Source organism: Carex rostrata, chromosome 25, assembly GCF_964058835.1.
Source record: "Carex rostrata chromosome 25, lpCarRost1.2, whole genome shotgun sequence".
Classification (NCBI taxonomy): domain Eukaryota; kingdom Viridiplantae; phylum Streptophyta; class Magnoliopsida; order Poales; family Cyperaceae; genus Carex; species Carex rostrata.
In genome coordinates, this window is record NC_135942.1 from 4,076,468 (window position 1) to 4,093,526 (window position 17,059).

General features: G+C 31.6%; 1 protein-coding gene across 1 annotated transcript; it reads left to right on the forward strand.

Annotated features, from left to right (window-relative positions):
- Window positions 1–8,899: 8,899 nt before the first annotated feature.
- On the forward strand, window positions 8,900–16,168 carry LOC144576119 (putative serine/threonine-protein kinase BSK3). The gene is made up of 11 exons (XM_078326383.1): window positions 8,900–9,247; window positions 9,338–9,561; window positions 10,282–10,417; window positions 11,978–12,111; window positions 12,207–12,312; window positions 12,565–12,650; window positions 12,950–13,138; window positions 13,972–14,136; window positions 14,519–14,632; window positions 14,859–15,153; window positions 15,819–16,168. Exons 1-10 carry the CDS (start codon window positions 9,163–9,165, stop codon window positions 15,102–15,104), a joined length of 1,485 nt encoding a protein of 494 aa, XP_078182509.1. The 5' UTR covers window positions 8,900–9,162; the 3' UTR covers window positions 15,105–15,153; window positions 15,819–16,168.
- The last annotated feature ends 891 nt before the right edge of the window (window positions 16,169–17,059 follow it).

The window sequence follows — 17,059 nt, forward strand, 5'->3', positions numbered from 1 at the left end:
CTTCCAACTGCCATTTTAGTTCTCCGGATATTATGAAATCTTCTAGCACAAAGATTATTTATTAATTACTATATATTCTACATTATGAAATGTTTATCTAATTTGAAAGAATAACAACAAAAGAAAAGGTAACCCGTATATCTTTGGATGTACATCAATGATTTTGTTTTTAGCTAAATATGTATTTTGGTTCTCTTTTGTTTTAATATATCTAGTGTATTATAAGAAGTATAAAAGTTAATTTTACTATATTATCATTTTGTTTAGCAAATGTAACATGATTAATTTATTTTTGAAGTAATTTTTATATTACTCATTTATGTTTTGATTAATTTTTGAAAGCTCTCTATTGTTTTTTTTTAATATGGTCATATTCTATTATTATGTAATTTAATAATAGATTTTAATCTTATTTTAAAAATAAAGAAAAATTATTAATTACTATCATATACAAATGGTTAAGATTACTTTTAGTCCAAATAAGAAATCACATAAACATGTTAATTTTAATGACCTAAATCAGTGAAAGAATAAAGCTGCTGAAAAAAAAAATTAAAGACTGGCCAAATTGTATACATATCATCAACCAATAAGGTACATGTTTATTTCTTCATGATAATGATTTATTTGTTATTTATATTATTTTCATAACTGGACTTTTCACCTAATACATTTTCTTTTTAAAGAATACAAATAATAAAACTAAAAACTCATTCTTTACATGAGTAAAAATTATTATTTCAACCAACTTTTTTAGCTTATAATATTTTGTTTCAATACGAGTTCCTTTTCAATTAATAGAGTTTTCAGTGTCTTTTTATTGAAATACAGTAATTTATTTTGAATGTAATCTGTACTTTTCTTCTAAAACTCAACAATATAAAATTGACATAAACCATGTAATGCATATAAATAACAGTAAACAAATAAATAAAGTGACATATGATGCAAATCCAACTAAGTTGACTAAAATTTACTAAAAAATTAATATTCTTTCCTCAATAAATGGTTGCTTAGTAAATTATTGTAGCTATACTTTTCAGTTAAAAAAAAAATCAAACATTCTCTGCAGGTCCTTGAAAATTTTTATTAGGTGGTATTAATTATGGAAATAAGATAAATAAGCAATGATCATCAATATATAGAAAGTGCATTTTAAAAAGATATGGCATTTAAAGAGTAATTAAGGACAAATTTGTCCATCCAATTAAAATATTTGAATTTGTTGTGTTAACATAAACATTGATTGTGGTTAGTAAGAGAGGGTAAAACAACTTGACTAAGAAAGGATGAATAGGTGACCAAACTTGCTATTTTTGCAGTGAATCATAATCAATCGATCATCTTTTTGTAAAATGCCCTATGATATCTAGCATATGGCAATGGATAGCAAACCATAACAATTTTTCTTTCAATTGTGACCAATTAGATGATCTGTAGTTATTAGATGCTTGGATCCCATTAAAGGATAGTTTTTTACTTGAATTAATTAGGGCAGCCACGATTTGGGTTATTTAGCTAACTATAAATAATGTATGTTTTAATAATGCCACAATTCCATCTGTATCGTCCATTGGTTTGAAAATTATAGCTTTAACAACATACTGGTGCAAATCAAATTTAGATGAATCTTTTTTTAAGCTTAGTTTAATTTTACCCATGGATGTCTCTAATTTGTCCCAGGCAGGTACGGCTATAACCCTCTCGGAGACCGATACATCTTAGGAAATCAACAACAGTTGGAATTCAGAGGAAGAACCATGTCATGGTTTAGAGGGGTTAGACCTCTCTGAGTATCTCAGAGACTGTGTTGACATGGATGCCATTGATGCCACTTTCTTCTCTACTAGCACCCTTGTTCCTAATACTCATGCTTGTTCTTCCCTTTCAAGTTCTCCTGTTGCATCCTAATTGCTTTAGTCCTTGCATAACCCCAAAACTGAACTTCTAAATGTTTGCTTCTTACTATGCTGTAGCATTATTTTGTTATAATTTCTCCGTCATGACTAGTTGTGCTTTAGATATCCTCTGACTGCGTAACGATTGGATTGATTTTTAGACTAAGATTTGGTTTTACTTTTAGCTATCATATTTTGTAGATGCATATGGAACTCTATTTTGTATGAATATTTATTTCTAATGAAACAGGTGGTATAAATGCCACTATTATCAATAAAAATAAAAATAAAAATATTAATTGTGTTAGTATCATCACCCACTATTTAATGCACTATTTGACTTGCTTTATTGTGGTATTTAGATTGTGGAACATATAGTTAGGCTTGATTAAATTCGTAGTTTATCTAATATCTCCACCAAACAATTAAAAGCCTATGCTAGAGGAAAAAAAAATCGAAGGATTTAGGGTATTAAACTGTAATTGGATTCGCTCGGGAGAATAATTCGTGTTATATTTGATATTCTCTCATACAATTTTATTTTTTAATATTGCTTTTCTCAAAATTAAAGCAATATTTTATTCAGAGAATATGTTTTTTGGTTGTAAGCATGTCATAACTAATAAAAAAAAATCAAAAGAAAAGAAGAAGAAATAGTGTGTACGTCCTCTGATTTGTTTTGATTATTAGAACGGTTTTACAGAAAATTTAGAAATTTGTTTTCATAAAATTATTACTATGTGGGTTATGGGGTTATGTATATAGTCTATAATATATGGCTTAGAGATGTACTTTTGTATTATAAATGTTCTTTTGATTTACAGAAGTTGTTCTGTATAAAGAGCAAAGATAGTTGAAATCAACATTTAACAATAAATAAATTAAAAAGTCATAATGACCATCTATAACTTTCAATAAAGATCTCATAATAAATGCTTAATCTGTATGGTATCTATGCATAGGCGATCTAGACTTTTGAATTATGAAAATCAAATACACAATGAGAAATGATCATATATAAATTTATATTAAAATTAAGATCAATTTTATAATACCATGACAATTTACTTTAAATTATATATAAAATTATACATAAATACAAAAAAAAAATAGAGATCAGTTGATCCATTTCTTTCACTTAGGTCTGCCACTGTGTATATATATTATGAGGAGGGTTCAAATGCCATCATTTTTTAAAACTTTAATAACTCAAAACTTAGACTTAAAAGTCAGAATAAAATCGTTAGATGTGATATATGTTATTTTCTCTATGTGATCATAAAAAATTATCACATTTCAAAATTTTTTTATGTGAATTAATAAGTTCAAAAATCAACGTTTAAAAATTATCCACATTAGTGCGTTTTTTACAAGCTCTTGATTACAATCAAAATAAAATTGAAATGTCATAATTATTTACATGTGCATAGATAAAATAATGCAAATCATATCCAACGGTTTTATTTTGACTTTTAAATTTTAAATTTTGAATTATTAAAATTTTAAAAATAGAAACATGATGGAGGCACAAAAAATAAAGACATTTGAATCCCTCATATATTATATGTTGTATACAAAAAAAAATTCATGGTCAGATCAATTAAATATTTGTTTTGACTTTAGGTTGCAAATTGAAGCTCTCCTCTTGAATTTTGCTGTTTGACATGTTAAGGTAGACCTAATTATGATATTATGGTTATTATCTGGAACTAAATTTTGATTGACCCAAATCACCCTGCTTTGGTTCCTTATTAAATTGTCACAAGAAAAAAAAATAATTAAACGCGAAGGACAAAATATCGAACAAATCGACAAGTTGATGATTAAAAAAATGCTTCAACTCGTGCGTCGATAAAAAAAGGTACGAATATTAAGCAGATTCCAAGACTTAATCAGGCCGCTCCAGCCTGTTTCTAGGCACACTGTCCCTGGACCCTGGCTTGCATCACATATGGATCTTTTCTGGCACTAACTATGTATGATTTTAAATGGTGAAAAGGTTTTTTTTTTTACTTTTTTTCTTTGAGGGATTGGGGTTGGGGCCTGAATTCGTATCCTTTGAGATATCTCAAACTTTGCGTGACTTTATGGAAAATCCCAACCGTTTAAATACGTTATGCATGAATCTCAAAGCACACATAATACTGACCTCCTACATCACTCCCGAATAGACATCGGACACGTCGGTCACGCAAAAGTTGAGATATCTCAGAGGATACGCACCCGTTGGGGCCTTGGGGGGATTCGTATCCTCCCAAGTACCTGACTCAACACAATTGAAACGGACGGCTCGTATTTACTATCAGTCGGTAGGGATTTGGGATGACAGAGGGGCCATGATTATTTGTGCTTTGAGATACGTGCCAATTCATTTTTGGACCGTCCGATTCAATTTTAATCAGTCAGGTAACCTGAGGGGATACGAGTGGATCCCTCCTGGATTTTGAGTTTTAGTAGAGATCGAGACGTTTCAATTGACTTTGTCATCTCTTTGGATGTTTGATTTGTAATTCATGTTCAATTTATGATTAAAATTAAAATAATTTTTTTGAATTATGATTGGTAATTAGAATTATAGGTCGGAGAATAAAAAATTACAAGTCAGAGTATTGAAAAGTACAAGTTAAAACATTATTTTTTATTGAGTACCTAATTAGTTAATGGATTTAAATCCAATTAGTTATTCAAATATCTGTACAAGTTAAAGCATTATTTCTTATATTTTTTTTTCTCATATATTTCATATATCTGTACATTTTCTTTGTGCCAGAGTTTCGTTTATGATGCATCACTAACTATTAATTGATAAGTAGTAAAAGCTTGCTTACCTGTGGATGCAATGAAATTTATACAAATTTTTGTGGTTATTTTTTTTGTTTTGCAACTAGTCGTTACCAAATTTTTTTTAGTTGCCACCTTAAAATTTTATAATTCGCACTTTATTATTGTTTGAAACAAAATTCAGAAACTAGCACGTGAGCATGCGTAGACTGAATCTGCACACTATTTGTTTTGTTTTCTTTAACAATTCAGTCAAAATTTTTTTTGAAGTTTGATCTGAACGATGGTGGTGAGGTGTAAATTATGATATTTTGAAATGGTAACTAAAAAATTTCGGATAGATGTTATGAACAATGACAGCTCAAAAAAAAAAAAAATAGTATTTGTTTGCATTACAAGAGAATAACAATTAAATAATCATGTCAATTTTTTTATCAATTTTGCTTTCGCACCATATAACGTGGACACCTAATTAACTAGTAGAATTTAATTTATGTAATATAATATTTTAAATCAAATTGGTTCATGATAAATTCAAATAAACTGAATAATAATGCCTATAAAATGAATTATAACACCATTAAAGTAAATAATAAAGCACGCGTGTTATTTCGTCCGGTCAAAATTTGATCCAAGGCATTTTAATTTACTGTTTTAATTTTTTTCTTTAATTTATTCAGCAGTTGGTCAAATTTCATTAAAAAAATAATCAATAAATGAATAATAACGTTATTAAATTAAATAATAAGTATGATGACGATAATGATAATAAAAAAATGCGTAAGCATGTCAGCTCTCACCTGTTATTACAAGAAGGCATCCTGTACGTCTTACAGGTGTCTGTTCACAGATACAGCAAAGCAGCAAAAAGCACTTTGTTCGTCAAAGAAAAGGCTATTAAGTATTGAGTGCTAATCGTAGAAAGGTAAAAAAAAGAAAAAGAAAGAAGGATTTCACCCGCTGTAAAAAGGCAAAAGAAAAAGCTACATTGATGTATATTTTTTCCCGAATTTTTTTTAATACCGTAATTAAAAAAAAAATAAACCAAAACACTCATGTTTTTGGGATTTCAATTTTTATTAAGGCCACACAGCCAATCCGCAACCTCAGAGTAGGGTCCGCAGATTTAATTTGTGGCTCCACATATATTTTTTTTTTACAGAAATATTATTAATTAATAACAAAGCTCAAAGTTTGAGATATCACTGACAACGCGAATTTCATGGCTCAAATTGGTCTTACATTTGATTATTGGACACGATTTTCAAGTAAAAAAGAAAAAGAAAATTACAAAACTGAGCTGCAAATTGAATCTACAGAACTCAGTCTGAGACCGCAGATTGTATGTGAGACCTAGATATTGATGGAATTCTTTCAAAACACGAGTGTTTTGATTTTTTTTTTTTATTATGATATTAAAAATAATTCTGGTATTTTTTCCCTGCAAATTTTGCGCATCGTCATTTAAATACTCTGTCACTAGTCAAAGAGTATGGACATCACACTCAGGCCAGCTACTGCAGAAGAATACAGATCACATGACACATATCGCTTTATTTAAGTTAATATAATATTGTTTCCTATAAATAATTTGATATCTGATTACTCTTGAGAAGATAACTGTTGCTAAATTTCTGGAGAATCGTATAATATAAATATATAATGTGACTACTTCAAAATATATAATGTTCATTTTCAAAGTCCAAACAGTTTATCCAAACCGTTCAACTTGATGGATATGTTAAAATGTACTTGCAGATCAAATTTTACATTTTTCTGAATTTTTTACTATTTATTAAGATGGGTACAAAAATTCAACGGTTTGAATATAGCGATTTTGTTAAATACTTAATAAATAGTAAAAAAATTCCAAAAAATGTGAAATTTGATCTGCAAGCACATTTTAACAAATCTATTACGTTGAACGGTTTGGATCGACTGTTTGGACTTTGAAAACTTTGAAAATGCACGATGTTATCCGATGTCACCAAAAAAGAGTGTCATCCAATCCCTCCTCTCTCTCTCTCTCTATATATATATATATATACACACATACATATATAATTAAATGAGATGTCTAGGTTTCAATAAATAGAATGAAATGATAAAGTGTCTTTTTTACATTATATTTAATTTTGTCTGTTAATTTATATTCTTTTTTGCAACTTTACGTTATGAAAACATGACGGTTAAAAAGTTATTTTTAATTAATTTCGTTTGAATGTGTCAATTATTTGTCAATATTGTGTTCCCACCATTCAACTAGTAAAATATAATACCTAATCTAATATTTAGGTTGACCTAATCCTACTTTTACATAAGTATATACTTAAATGTTACTATGTAAGCGTAAGAAGTAGAAAAATAACTCATTATTCCTTGAAAACTGTCCAATTAAAAGACTGATATTTTTTTTTCTAAAACAAGCTACATATTTTTTTTCAATAATTCATAAATTTAAAATGAGTTTTAACAAAAAAAACATTACAATAGATAAATTTGTGAGTTTTTAAAGTTTAGAAGGATAAATATGATATTATGAATTTTAGAGGAGAACAAATGTAATTTTGAATTTTTCAAGGGGTATACATAAAATCCCCCTAATAAATATGATAGCGATAATAATAATAAAACAAATATTATTAGTATATATATCAACTTTCCTCTGACATTACAAGAAAGCATGCCATCTGGTTCATAGCTTATTTACATGTCCCTCTGTTCAAGAATACTGCAAAACAGCAAAAAGCATGTTTCTCATCATAGAAAACGCTATTGAGCGCTAATTGAAGAAGTAAACAAACAAATAAATAAAAAACAATAGAATTTTCACCCGCTGTAAAAAAGAAAGCTACAATGATCTATACTTTTTCCCTGCAAATTTTGCGCATATCATTTAAAAACTCTGTTACTAGTCAAAGATTTTTGGCTTCACCAGACGCCAGATGGCCAACTACTACAGAAGAATACAGATCACATGACAGTATGACACGATATCATTTTATTTAAGTTCATATAATGTTGTTTTCTATAAATAATTTGATATGAGAGTACGCTGATTATATTAGCCTTGCAAACTTAATTTCTGGAGAATCGCATAATATAATATGATTATTTTAAAAATTATATAAAATTATATGAGATGTGCGAACTTTAACAAAAAGAAAAAAAAAAGTAGGTTAACAGGTCTGTTACATAAGAATACAGATCACCTGACAAAATATTGTTTTTAATACTGTTTCTGACACACCTCTGTGATGAATAGATTTTGCAGATTTTTTTATCAATTGTACGGCCATCTTAAGATACACCATCACTGTGCAAAGGTAGAGGATAAACAAAATTTAAAAGAATTTCTAGAAATTATACGGTGAAATACTGAAATTTCACAAGTATTCGTGTTGCGTATTTTATGTTTACAGGGATGAGTGTGATAATTTGAGATTTTGCGGGATACACACGAAAATCCCCAGAATTCATCCAAAAAGTAAAAGCATATATAGAGAAAGAAAATCCGCGAAAAAGATGAAAAACTTTCTCACCTACCACCGCGTTTGGCGGATTCAACCCCAATTTCATCCCCAAAAAGTCCGACCCGCCACCGCGCTTTCTCACAATTGCGGATGTGCACGCTCACTAGAAAGTAAGAAACAGAGAAAACAAAACAACGTTACTGAAATCTAGACTCTACAGTGCTTCGGAAGAAAATAAATAAATATATAGAATATGAATTTCTGCGGCCGGTAAGAATAGCAATAGGTGCTGCTAGTCGCTGAACTTATTTATGGTCAAAGATACATAAAGAATCGCGTCAGGGGCGCGCAGGACGTTGCCGCCTCAGAAGATCTTTGATTCTGTTAATTCGTGCGAGACGACCGAGTCTCGGATTCCGTTTCGAAATTTCAGAGAAAGAAAAAGATTTCTTCGTTCTTCGGGATTTAAAAAATTAATCAAACTGAAAAACCGCTAATTTATATATATACGATGGACTGCGTACGTAGTTTCGGTTGCCCAATGAGTTGCAGTATTATCGTACCTTCTACAGCGGTGCTAATACGAAAGGTCACTAATTATATTGACTAGAGCTAATATAATAGTGGAATTAATCATAAATCTAGGGTTTTCAAAGGACAGCATGTCGGTATAAAAATTAATTAATACTTGTTATCACTACTACCAAATATTTTTTATTTTATTATTTGATTTGATTATTTGTTTTCGGAACAAATACGGGACGCGTTGGAGACGAGATCGGATCTCCTCTCTCTCTATTTTCTCTTCTCGCTCTCTTTCTCCCGCTAGCTCCCGTTTTTCTCTCTAAAGCTCTTTGTTTTGATCCCAGTACTGGAGGAGAAATCCAGGCAGGTAATCCATTTCTGTTTTAGGTTTCCTCGCCTGATTTGTGGCTCAGATCGAAGTTAAAGAGATTAAATTTAAAGTAATTTGGTGCTCCTCTTAAATTCGAGCTCCAAATTTGCTTGAAATGGGAGCTCGACTGTCTAGAGCTACCACCTATTGCTGCTGGGGGTCACACTTCAATAACGTAATTCTCGAAACCCCTGATTTTGGTAAGCGGGTTCGATTTTCATTTTCTAATTTAGTAAATTGCTTAAATTGGAAGCTCTTAACATTTTGTTAAAATTCGAGCGTATTTTCAGCGGAGGTTGAAGAGAAAGAAGACAGGTATAGCCTCCCGCCTTTCCAAGAGTTCACCTTCGAGCAGTTGAGATTAGCAACATCAGGTTTTGCGTCTGAGAACATAGTCTCTGAGCACGGAGAGAAGGCACCGAATGTGGTTTACAAAGGGAAACTGGATGCACAGAGAAGGGTTGCAGTTAAGAGGTTTAATCGGTCTGCTTGGCCCGATCCAAGACAGTTCCTGGTAAGTTGATTTAGTTGAGTCATTTGGTTTGGGGTTTCTTTGTTGGCTGGACCTGATTATTGTGACTTGGATTGATAGAAAACCCAGCTAAGAAGTGCTTGCCATAATTGTCGGATATTACATGACTTGGTTCGGGATTGTTATCGACTTTTTTAGGAATATCTCTTCTGGTTTTGTAACGGCATAGAGGGTGGATAAAGCTCTTTTTAATTGCCATGTGTGTCTGGTTTAATAATGCTTTTCATTACTTCCGTTAATTTTGTGGTCATTTGCCAATCTATTATGTGCATATACAATTTTTTATACTTTGGTGTGTTCTGTTGTCAACATTAATTAACATTACTCTTCAGCGACTATTTTTCAGAAAAAAAAGAAGCTATGCTGTGAAATCTACTTACAGAAATGACCAAACCTTATTTTTTCAGAAAAAAGAAGAAGAAGAACCCTGCCATAATTATTAAAATATATCCCTCTAGAGTCTAGACCGTAAATCAATTTTCTTAGTTGTTGTAGTGAGTTAGCCATGGGTTCTGACCAAAACATCAAATATTAGCTGCTTAAAATTGAAGCTTACTCGTCAATTTCTTGCTTGAAACCACAAAAAGTACCTGATGTTTTTCTACCCTAACGAGGCACTGGGCGGATTCTCATAACACTATTAGACATGTCGATGTGCTTGCTGCTGATAAACATGGTTTTAACTGAACTATATTAAAACAGGAAGAGGCAAGAATAGTTGGTCAGCTGAGAAGTGAGAGACTTGCAAATTTGCTGGGCTGTTGTTGCGAAGGGGAGGAAAGGCTTCTTGTGGCAGAATATATGCCCAATGATACTCTTGCAAAGCATCTTTTTCACTGTAAGTCTATATTTGTTCCCTAAATATGCTAACCTTAAGAAATATATACTTTATTATAAAAAAGGTGTATAATGACATGACACTATTGGAAGTTATACTCTGCCAAGAATGGTACTATACGAAGGTGCATTTTGTACGAAAAGTATACCAGCCAAATACGAGGAGTTTTATTTGTCATGCTTTGGCGGTATTTTCTGGGGTTATGTTATTAAATTAGAAAATAAAATGTTTTACTATATTAACTAATAGAAGGATCTTAGTTAGTTTAAATTTGGGATATCATGCTCTAATGAGGGACGGAGCTCGACTAAACATCATATATTGAAAAAATATTTTAATAAAAATCAAAATCTATATAACACAAGATAATATGATGAGTATGGCTAATATAACGTCAGTGTCATTTTAGTCTATATAACACCAACTCCAAAACCTATCAAATCGAGTTCAAATGGTGAATCCAAACCGTTCAAACCAATCTACTTCATTAGTTGTGCGTTTACATGTAAAATTTATAAGTTTTTGAGTTTAGTTGGTATCAAGTCAAGCGGTCAAATGTTTGAGTTTTTAAGTTAATTTTAATACATTCATTTTTCATTTTTTTTTGCCACTTGATTTGATAAAAATACAATACTAAGGTCTTTCTCTTAGACATAATATTACCTGTATACAACATATACACAAAAATTAAATAATCCCTTCTATAATTCCATACACATTATTTTTGACATAATTTATTTTTTTATGCAAAAAATTAAATATCTAAAAGACATCGCAAACAGAAAAATATCATAAGAAAAATACTAAAATAACCTTTATCAAAAGTTACAATGAATAACAATTTAGCAATTTGTAAATAATCAATGAATAAAAAACAAACCTCAATTTTGAGAAATAAAATATATCACGTTGTTGGCTTCACACCAATTTTAATTTCAGCTTTTTATTTTGATTTTTTCTCTCTTCAGACAAGGTTTTTCTTGTTTTTCAATCATATTCCTTTATATTTCTGATAACTTACCTTTTTTGGAGTAACCGGGCATTCCAAAAAATTTCCAATAATTTCCTTTTTTTCTTTCGTATATTCGATAACCATGTCTCCCAAATTAGCACCGCTATTTTTTTCCTATTATACTATTCACCTTCCATGTTTCAACAACTTTGTAATTATTTATAGTTTTTTACACAATTAAGGATGCTGTTTTTTCACATGGTTGGAAAACCGAAGCGTTATTTTTTTTTTGAAGGGACATGTCATTTTTAGATTCAACCCCTTTAATTGTTTTTTATTCTATATGGGGGGGCTAACACCGATAAAATAAAATTTTGAATTAAAGTTACAAGTACCTGGTAAATTTTTTTTGAAAATGTTGGGGGTGGCTTAGCCACCCCTGGCCATACTTACCTTCCGCCCCTGGCTCTAACAATGTGCTAACAAGCCAGTTGCTCTGAGAGCTTTGATACGATAATGATGGTATTATTATTATTTTTTAGACTGAACATAACCTTTGTCTGAGTTCTCCTACTGATTTCTAGGGTATTTATCTTTGTCAATTTTAGGGGATACACAAGCAATGAGATGGCCAATGAGATTAAGAGTGGTACTTTATCTGGCAGAGGCCTTGGAGTATTGCACTAGTAAGGGTCGCGCTCTTTATCATGATCTTAATGCTTATAGAGTTTTATTTGATGAGGTAGGTATTTAGCTACTTGATTCTCATGTCATGATATTAAATTATCCATATTTAGATTTATTTTTATTAAATTTTAAGATTTCTTGCTATTTCAGGATTGCAATCCCAGGCTTTCATGCTTTGGTCTTATGAAGAACAGCAGGGACGGCAAGAGTTATAGCACAAACTTGGCATTCACCCCACCTGAATATATGAGAACTGGTGGGTATCTTTTTAGACTTCAGATTTATAATTATTTTCTTTCAAAACAATATGCTTTTGGTTAAATCCACCAAAAAACTGAAAAGTGAAAAACAATGACAGTGGAAACACAGTAAAAAGTGTAAAGTTGCAGCTTTGATGATGATTGCAAACTTGGAATTAGCGGACAAAAACTGTCTAATTTAGCTAGTGATGCCTTTTTTTTCGTCAACTATTATTGTAAGCTCACAAATATCTTTTGGAAATCTACAGGAAGAATTACTCCAGAAAGTGTCACCTACAGTTTTGGCACTTTGTTGCTTGATGTTTTAAGTGGGAAACACATCCCACCCAGTCATGTAAGTTCTGCATCTTCTTTCTTTTAACCTGTTGCTTTTTTTTAGAGCAAGATAATTTGATTGCAGATTTCGGTATTATTTTATTCCAGCTTTGTATCACTGTACCAGAACCAGCTAAGACAAATTTACTTGACACTGATCAATCGGATTTTAAGCAGTTTGAGTGCTAGTTCCTGTTTGTTTGATGTTTACCGAAAGTTTTGATGATTATGCTTTCAAACACGGTCAAATAAAAACCCATCGAAACTGCAATTTTTTTGTTTATCTTCATTAATTTCCAACTCTCTCCCTTGGAGCAGGCACTTGACTTAATACGGGACAGAAATTTCAACATGCTGACAGACTCCTGCTTAGAAGGGCAATTTTCAAATGAAGACGGAACAGAATTGGTGCGTCTGGCTTCTAGATGTCTACAGTATGAACCAAGGGAACGACCTAATGTTAAATCTCTTGCCACTGCTTTGGCTTCTTTGCAGAAGGAAACTAAGGTTTATTTAATCTCCTTTATTTTGTAACTGGTGCACGCTAAAAACATATTCATTTGTTATTATTTTTTTCATAGTTAAGATCATGGCTTGGGTAATCAGCCAAGTCCGGGTTGACTTGGCCAAGTCGGAGCGGAATCAGCCAAGGGCAAGCTGATTATTACCCGATTTTCGTGGCTGACAATTTTTGCACAGAAACTCAAAAGGAATCGGCTCTATATCGTAGAATTGGCTGAGTTTTTCATCAATCTGTTCCGAAAATAGAACGAAAGGGGGAGGGAAAGAAGGGTCTGACGGTGGGACCACAATGTGGACCTGTTATTTTTTTTTCTCAAAATAATGTGCCGAACTTTAATGTATAGCATTAAATTATTTTCTTATTAAAAAATGGGCCGAACTCCAAAGGAAGGGCCTGATGGACTAGCTTAAAAATGACACGAGTTCTTAACATAATTTTTTGAATTCTTAACGTAATTTCGAAAAAAATCCCAGTTCCCGATCCGATTCGGCTGATTCCCACCTATTCTGATTGCATAGTCATTTTACCTATTCCGCTTCTGATTCTGATTTTTAAAGCCATGGTTAAGACTTAATATTAAGAATCGCTAGACTATTAGGAGGCTGCTACTGCAAATAGAAGAATAACAGGAAAGTATCTCGGATGAAATGTGAGGATTTGGTTATTAATATTAATAATATATATACCATAGCTCTGAGTTGTCCTACTTTCTTACTCTCTTTTACAATCTTACTAAATCAACAACTACTCAAACAAAGGTAATTTAACTGTACATCAGTATATATTGGTAGTTATTTACCCATAAAGTTCCATGCAGTCTCCTTCATATGAATTGATGGGAATGCCCTGTGGTGGTACTTCATCGTTGGAGACTCTAACACTTTCTCCACTTGCCGAAGCTTGTTCAAGACTTGATTTGACAGCAATTCACGAAATACTAGAAAACGTTGGATATAGAGACGATGAAGGAACTGCGAATGAGGTTTGTGCTCAATTCTATATAATTTCACCTCTTCAATTAAGAAATTTAGAGTGCTTAGATATATTTTGTGTGAATGGTGTGCTTGTGTGAGGTGGCTTTTTTTTGTCGTATTTTGCTGGTTAAATTGAGGGTGAAGTTGGCCCAATAAAGGCTAAGTTGTTTGAATTGTAGCATAATGCCAATTTTAGGGTTTGAAGGCAAATTTTGGTCCAGGAGTTGATTATTTCAAGGCTAAGGTTTTATTTGGGACAAGTTTGTCAGAGTTTTGATTTTAGGAAACTGGCGCTATACTACTTTATTTGTATGGTCTGGTCCCTTAAGTTGTAAAATGCTGTCCTATATTACAATTTAATTATGACATGGTCATTCTTGTGTAATGCAGTTGTCGTTTCAAATGTGGACCAATCAAATGCAAGAAACCCTCAACTCAAAAAAGAAGGGAGATCATGCCTTTCGCCAAAAGGATTTTACTACTGCCATTGATTGCTATTCCCAGGTTACATACAACTTTTATCTATTTATAATTTTTTTATTTTTTTGGAAAGCTGTAAATATGATTTACAAAAAGAAAAGAAAATAATGACATGCTTATACAAGAAGCTCATAAATTTTCCATGTAGAGATACTTTATTTACTGAAGTCTGGAACTTCAAACTTGTAATGTGAAATATACGATTAAAATAATGATCTAAGTTGTACTGTTATCTCATTCTTTTCTACAGTTCATAGAGGTGGGTACCATGGTATCTCCTACCATATATGCAAGGCGGTGTCTCTCATATTTAATGAATGACATGCCACAACAAGCCCTAAATGATGCCATGCAAGCACTTGTAGTATCCCCTACGTGGTCGACTGCATTTTATCTGCAAGCTGCTGCGCTTCTTAAGCTTGGAATGGAGAATGAGGCCCGGGAAGCTCTAAAGGATGGTTCTTCATTAGAGGCAAAACGCGGCGGGGGACATTGAGAAAATATAGCAATTATTTTGAGCTTTTTTTTTATTGTCAGGCTTTCAGGCAAGTACTTAAGTATGAATTTGTGTTGCATTAATATTGATAGGATAAGTAGTAAGAATCATATTTAATTGCATCTTAATGTGTACCCTGTAATCTGAACCCCCCCCCCCTCACACACACCCAACCCCACAGGTGATATGGCCATGTTTGAAGGACATATGGAATGTGTTTCCTTCACAGGTTGCGTTACCATGGGTTTAACAATTGAAATTTAAGTTGGTACACATGGTTGGTTTGGTCCGTTATGTTTAAGTTGGTACACATGGTTGGTTTGGTCCGTTATGTTTAAGTTGGTACACATGGTTGGTTTGGTCCATTATGTCAGGTGTATTTTGCATATTACCAAAATATAACCTAACATACTGGCAGATTGTACAGTCCAGTATAGTTTATCGAGTTTGTGTGTGGTGAGAAATTGATCAAATAAAGTATAGAACCTCAAATGCAAGACTGCACAGAGTAAGAACAGCTGAGAAAATCTAAGAAAATATTTGCATCAACTGGTGCACTCCACTGTTCACACCAGTAGCAGTCATGACTAGTGATGAGAATTTAGCATGTCTGGTTCACGATGCTTTTCTGTTAGAATAAAGTTTTAGTACACCTATTTTACTGGTATAAATCTTTTTTATGACGTATTTTTATTTACTTTGTTTCTATTTTAGGTGGATACATGAAAAAAGTCTCTAGGCATCCGCAGGTGTTTGGTTTTGTGCAAATTGGTTGTGAGGTCTAACAAAACCTCTTTTGTGTGTCAGACCCCTCCATATGTATTTTGCTTGTATATATGGATCAAAATTAGGAACGTTTATTACTTCCCCAAATGTGGGAGACACACAAAAGGAATTGCTTGATTGTGAGAGAAAATTTGGTCTGAAAAAAAGTTTTTCTTTTTTTACCCCTTAGTGATGTTAAAAAGGCAATCTGATGTATATGTCCCTGTCTTAGACCTTAGTCTTGTAAAAACAAATTGTACAGCAATGGAATGCTATGATTTGTTAGTTGGCTTGCAAAATCTTTTCATTTTTGGTTTGTTAAATTAATTGGTTGATCACATGGTTATTTTAAAGTAGGGTTTGGTTTGAATGTCTCTATTGAGCAGATACATGCGAAATTGTTTTTATTAATTTTCTTGTTTTGATATGGCTTGCTGATTGGTTCTTTGTAAGAGGTTATGCACTGCTAATTTCTTCGAATTTCTTTTATGCACTGCTAATTTGATTCGAATTTCCTTATTTTTTTTTTTGCTTTGTGCTTTTTGAGTTGAAAAAAAATATTTGTGAATCTTGAAATTTCATTTATGCCCTCTATTTGTGAATCTTGAAATTTCATTTTTTTTAAGTAATCATTTATCATTACAATTTTCCATTTTTTGCATTAATAATATTTTTTATTTTTAGAGGACAATTGGTACTCTAATTTAATTCAAATGCCATCAAATTTACTGTTTGTTTTGGGTCAGTGATTTTTAACTTGAACCTTGCACCGAATGAGCTCTGCATTTTGTAATTTTTGCATATATGAGCATTGTTGGTGGCCGAGAAAAAAAAATATAATATTTGTACTTAAAAGTTAAGACTTTAAAATAAATCAATATTATCCGGTATTCGTTATTTGTATTTCATCACATTTTAAGATGTTACATCTTAAAGAGAATACAAGAGTGAATATCTTTATTATATTATGAAAATCTATTTCAAAGAATATATTTTGGCAGTTAATATTTTATTTTTGTTTTCGCAAATATCACTAAAGAAAGTGACATGATAACTTGTATAAATTAAAAGTGAGTTGATCATAAAAAATCATAATGAATATAAATTATGGAAAGATAATATTTCAATGCAAACAAAATAAACAATTTTCAGTTCTTGATTTGAAAAGGTGATATATAGTATTTTTCTGC